Source organism: Channa argus, chromosome 1, assembly GCF_033026475.1.
Source record: "Channa argus isolate prfri chromosome 1, Channa argus male v1.0, whole genome shotgun sequence".
NCBI classification, from domain to species: domain Eukaryota; kingdom Metazoa; phylum Chordata; class Actinopteri; order Anabantiformes; family Channidae; genus Channa; species Channa argus.
The window spans coordinates 19,565,230-19,571,229 of NC_090197.1; the positions used below are offsets into that span (position 1 = coordinate 19,565,230).

General features: G+C 40.9%; 1 protein-coding gene across 25 annotated transcripts in view; it reads left to right on the top strand.

The window, feature by feature from the left end:
* adgrb2 (adhesion G protein-coupled receptor B2) overlaps window positions 1–4,653 on the top strand; it is a 217,436-nt gene extending 212,783 nt beyond the window's left edge. For 17 of the 25 annotated variants that reach the window (XM_067505178.1, XM_067505169.1, XM_067505202.1 and 14 more), the window contains one exon: window positions 1,364–4,653. In XM_067505178.1, the coding sequence (XP_067361279.1) occupies window positions 1,364–1,540 (177 nt within the window). In that variant the 3' untranslated portion in view covers window positions 1,541–4,653. The remainder of the gene's footprint in view (window positions 1–1,363) is intronic. The other 8 variants (XR_010914463.1, XR_010914473.1, XR_010914464.1 and 5 more) reach the window with 7 other exon arrangements.
* Window positions 4,654–6,000: the final 1,347 nt, after the last annotated feature.

The window sequence follows — 6,000 nt, forward strand, 5'->3', positions numbered from 1 at the left end:
GCTGCAGCTGGGTCCACTGTGTCTGTGAAACTCACCACAAGCAGTCTGTCTAATTTTTAAAAAATTGTTTTTGTATTTATTTTGCTCAACCAGGAATCACCTGTTCTAGCTCTCCCTCATGTCTTTTCCCACCTCATATCTGTGAAATCCTTATCTCTGTGAAATAACAAGTCTGATTTGAATAATAGCCCTTATCTGATGCATAATACTACGTCTAATCCCACTTTTTAGCTAATCCCTCAGCATGTATTTTAAATGCAGGGTGGGGACGTTTGTGGACCATATGCAGAACTCGTGGACACAGGCCTAGAGGGGTTCATGCTTTAATCCGTCAATTTGAAATGTTACTGTGTATGGAGAGGTGGGAAATGAGATAGGACAGTATTTTCTGACATGATGAGAAGATGCCTTTCACTAAGGGTTTGTATTGTACTTCTAACAAATGGCACTAAATAGGGGTTGCCCCACTTTTGATGTTTGATTCATTTATGAAATTATATTTAGCCTGTCTGAGTGCAAATGGTAATGTATCGAACTCCAAGTCTGCATAAAGGCCAAAACTACCTTTTGGCCTTGTGAAATTGTTTCCAGATACTGCTTTTTATTGGGAAAATGCTCATTATCACAGCTTGGATCTTACTCCTATAGTGTTGGCCAGCATTTCTGTCTGTTCTGGTACTAAAAAAAGGAAATTGCTGAAATTTAGGAATGAAAGCCATAAAGCTCGACATGGCAAGAAAAACGAGCGACCAGATGATCAGACATTTTACAAACAAACGTATGAGACTTTAACAAGATTATTATAATCCACTATATTTGGGGATAAAAGTGGAAGTAAGTGCACTGAGATGTCTATAATCATCAGTCACTGTGCAGGGAAACTGTAAGCAAACCTGTGGTTGTATTACAGTTCAAAATGGAAGCGGCAAGTCAGGGCTGCATTAAACCACTAAGGGGCATATGGCCCCAGTTCCCCATCAATTTGTTCCTGTTATTTTGGTTAAAATTTGATTGATATAAAAGTTAATAATGTGCAGTATGTAAGCATAAAACCACCTGCAAATATCTAAAAGGGAACTCTAGCAGTTTTTCACATTCAAGTCCATTTACAGGTTTTAGGAAGTACCAACCCATATGATAAACTATTTGAATAGACAACTACTTGGACTGTGACAATTGTCTCAGGTGGTACATGAGTCATGTAGGCTGAGGCTGAAGTTTGAAAATGAAGGAAGTAAGCAAGCTCTCTGTAGCCTGGTGGTCTCATCTCTGCTTGTGGCTAACAGCACACAGTATTTCAGCTGCTACTATCATAGCCTAATCATAACTGTTTTTTCTTTCCTTGTCCTCCTTTTTCTTTCAGGACAAGTCAACCCCGGAGGACCAGAGCTCCTGGGACAGCTTCAAAACCATGACCCCTGAGCTGTCCATTGTGCCCGGAGAGCAAAAGGACCGCATGGAGCTGCACAATAAGAACTGGGACTCCTCCTCTGCTAATACACCCGACTCATCTGAGGGAGACTTCCAGACTGAAGTGTGAAGAAACGCAGAGATACACGCACTCACCTAAAATCACACATGCTTATGCTGACATACAGATGCACACCACGATACCGAACTTCTGAAAAGCTATACATAAGTACATGCTTTTATTTGGGTGGGGGGGGGGCTCACACACTCCTCCCAGTCTCCTGCAATGTGCTCTATCAGATCCCATACTCTATTTGTTTACTGCTACAGTGGACAGACATGGAAAGAAGACTGTTCTACTCTATATTTTCGCAAAGACTATTGAAAAGAAAGAACAGGAGCTTGACACGTCTGTGACTGAGGAAAGTTTTTAAATGAACTTAAAAAAGAAAAAACTATGAAAAACTTATTTCTGAGAAAAATGTCTTGATTTTATTCTGGAAAAAAAAGAAAATGTCTTTCAATTGTTTGATGATTTGGGGGGGGGGATAAAAAAAAGAAGAAGAATATTTCTGCACCATTGAGTTCTTTTTATAGAAAAGGGAAAATAATCTCGCTGAGGTTTCTCACTGGTAGCCCCCCCTAGGCACCCTGCTTTCATTTATTTCCTTTTCCCTTCTAATGGATGACGAAACCATTCAATCTCTTGGTCTTTTTTTTTTTTTTCATCATCTGGATGGATCGGGGTGGGGGACAGGGAAAGAGCTGCTCGTTGATAAGTGCCATCCTCTCCGTGTTTTGTTTTTTTTTCTTTTCCCCCAGGTTCCCGTTGAACAATCCTATCCATCCATTCTTCTCACATACTCTGTGTAAACCTTATCAATATTCCCCTTTTATGTGTATTTTCTATTCTTTAGTTTAAAAAAAAATTCCACCCTATTGTTTAAACTTTTAATGAGAAAAAAAAAACAACTAAAACAAACTACCAACTGAGTTGTGTACGGCCAAGAAGTATTGATTGTTTTTGTTTGTGCATGTGCTGTTTCTTTATTTAATTTTATTTTTTTCATTTCCTGTGAGAATTAACCCATGTGGAACTTTCAACAAATAATTTAATACAACCACAGCACATAAATGCGAGCTTGCTTTCTGAGGTAATGTGCGCCGCATGTTATCCACCCATACGGGGAAAGAAGGATGGTGATCTTCATCTGAGTTTTTTCCCCCCCCACTGCTTCAAGATAAAAGCCTTTAAACCGTCTAAATCCATTCTTAGTAATGCCATAAAGTGAGAAAATCTCAGTGATTTCATCCCAAATGGAATCTTTTTAGCATCTCTCATTCTTCAGAAACATAAGCAGCTGCTTAGAAGAATTGATCAGGTTAGTTAATGAGGTTTTTCAATCAAATAATGTGTGAAAGTAGACATCACCTGAGCCAAAATGTCTTCTTGTCACCTGAACTCAAACCAACACACACCATACTTTGCTCTTATCCTGTTTTTGCATCTGTGTGGCCTGTTCTGCCCACCCAGCGTCAAGCTACCAGGAGCCATGAAATCCCAATGTCAGCACTGAGGCCAGATGTATAATTCCTAATTCACACAGATCCCTCTCCGTGTGATTGTATCCTTCACTTGTGAGCAAAGCAGCTGCAGTAACAGTGAGTGAAAGAGAAAGACAAAGAGGGAGTCACGTCAGTTATAAGGCGAGAGACTAAAGTGGCAAGAGTAAGAAAAATGCCAGTGGTGATGCTTCCTGCTTGATATTCTACATCCGTACTTCAGTCGCTACAAGAGGATGACCAATTTCCTGCTGTTGCTACATTAGCACGTCAGTTCTCCACACACCGACAGAGAGAGAGAGAGAGTCAGAGTGCAGGATGAATTCAATAGATGGCTCGATAACGTTTCTGTCTATGTTCAAAGCAGCTTCCATTAATCTAACAGTCTGGAGAAAGAGATGAGAAACAATTTACTAGGGAAGAAATGTGCAAGAGAAAAAAAAAAAAACGATCCAAAAGTATATAGTGAGAAAGCTAGAGGCAGGCAGAGATGCAGATTAAGAACAGGGAGTGCTCAAAACAGTAATTATCCGGGGATGGCGATTTGTCCTGACATTTTCCAATGCAGCCCTCAAACCATCTGTTTAAAGATCGCTAGTAGTGCAGCGGTAGTAGTGCAGCGCAGATGGCGAGACAAGAGTGCGACCCTGCTAACCTTTCACGCTAATCAGCTGATGGGCAAGCCTACAGCCCCCCCCTCAGAGGAGCCAGATAGGTTCAGCCTCAAGTTGCCAAGCTAAGGTCACATTCAGTGGACCTTCAGCAAAGCTTAAGATCCAGAGCTGCTGTGCAGTGTGACCATAGCAGCAAACAGCAAACTGGGGGATACACACACTTGCAGTCAATGGATGTTGGTCCATAGCAGAGGAAAACATCAGTCTCAGGTGAAACAGATATGACCTTTACACACACAAATTAGTTCATTTTGCTTAAAAAAAAACAGAACATTTTTAAAAAATGAATTCTCCACAAAGCCTTGTTCCCATGGTAACTGTAAATGGGATTTGCAGAAAGAAGGAATACGGGAAGGAGGGAGGGGAAAAAAGAAAAAGAGATTTAACTATGTGGTTTCAATGCAGTATAACATTGGGTTTTTTTTCTACTTTTCTATCAGTGAGATTTTCCATATTTTGCTCATGAACACTTCTTGAGTTCTATGAGGGTTGAATTTTAAGTTTTTTTTTTCTCTTCAAGAATGGTTAGTGAGATGCTGTTTGATTGACTGAGATACAGGCGTTTGATTATTTGAACGTGCAACCCCAACACAAACATTGTATTACAAGGTTTTTCTTGTAAACTCTGCTGTGATACAGATGCTTACACGACAACCGGCTGTTACCGTGGCACTATGTCATCTTGTTTTCTTTTTGTGTTAGAAGCCTGCTAAACTCAACAGCCCATAAATAGATACAAAACACAAACAAATTTGCAGAGTAACTCTACGTGGAAGCCAGCTCCGAATCCTTCTATGCTCACCTTCACTTCCAACCCTTCAGCTTTCGATGCGTAGGTGTTAACCAACAGCTACATCCATCCAACAATCCAGTTGATTTAACACAGAAAAAATCCCCCTGTTCCTTTTCTCCCTCATTTCTGTTCTTTTTATACATAAGATTGTACAAAGTAGCCCACTAATGTTTTCATAGTGTCTTTTTATATGAAAATAAATTTTCAAATTGATCTCGGTGTCTCGTATGTGCGCACGTGCTGCCTCGAGGGCATCTGTGGATGAGAACGACTAGGCTCCTTCTTGATTTGCAGTGTACTCACAATTCTATGTTTTCATAATATCACTCTGGGTGTTGGGCATGACAAACTCTGTTACCCAGAGGCATTGAAGCTCAACTGTGACCAATCAGAGGTCCTGCTTGTCTGTCTGAAAATGTAAAAGGAACAGCTCTTTGGGTTTGAAGTTATGTTGCCTTGGAATAACCAACGGGGGAAATGTCAACTCAAAGTGCTTATTTCATTAAAATGTATAAACTTTGAGCAATATTTATGCTAATATCAATCCTCTTCAAAAGTGGAATTTCCCCCCAGTTACGTAACATTGTAGAAACAGACACAATAGATTGGTTTTAACAGTCCAGTCAGCGATGCTGAGATGAAAGAACAAGAGGAGAGGACACTGCGCATGCCAGAGTCACTCCATTTCCCCTCTGAGGGGTTTGTGGGTAATTAAGTGTGGATGAACCTGCCCATGGAGCTGCCATCAGTCACCCTGAAGAAAAGCCACCAACTGGAGCTTTGTCAAATGAGCAAGAGGTCGGAGGAGGAAGAAAATGGAGCCCGACCTGGGGACAAAATGCGCAATAACCAAGTAAAAGGAAGGGGTTTTCACGTTACTCATGGCAGAAGAGTCACCATGATAAAAGTGTCACTTGGGTATTTTTCCCAGAGGTTTGTGGGTAATTTAGTTGTGCGACTGGAGACCTCAGGAAAAACCCTGCTGACACGTAACTCAGACAGACAAAGACGGGTAAGCAGATATGAGTTGGAAGAAGATGGAACCCATTTCGACTTGACTGAGGCTGTGTCCACCAGGAGACTCCTGTCAGTGCTGCCTTTGTTTGTGATATTCACAGTATAGACAGGACACGCTATTGCGTGTTCCAGACAGCACTGGGAGATTAGCGTCTTTTAATGCCCTGAAAATTTAATATAGCTGAGTCAAACAAAGGAGCAATGCAAAGAGTTCCACTGTGGCTTTTGAATAGAGACACAGTAGAAACAAGAAGGATTATACTTTCCATGCATACACACACTGATAATCCACACCACACTTTTTTTTTTTTTGGCTAAAGCTTTTGTAACAATCAGTTATTGCTGTGGGGTTTTGTCCTGCTATTCCCAGGGATCAGTGCACAAGAGGACTACGAGTGCTGCAACGTCACCTCCTGAACAAACAAGAATGAAGAATGCCTGTGCAGTATGCTTGAAGTACATATGAAAGAAATGTAGTATATTTACAATGCATAAAGGGCGTTCGTGGCGGTGTACATCCATCCATTATCTGTGACTGCTTAT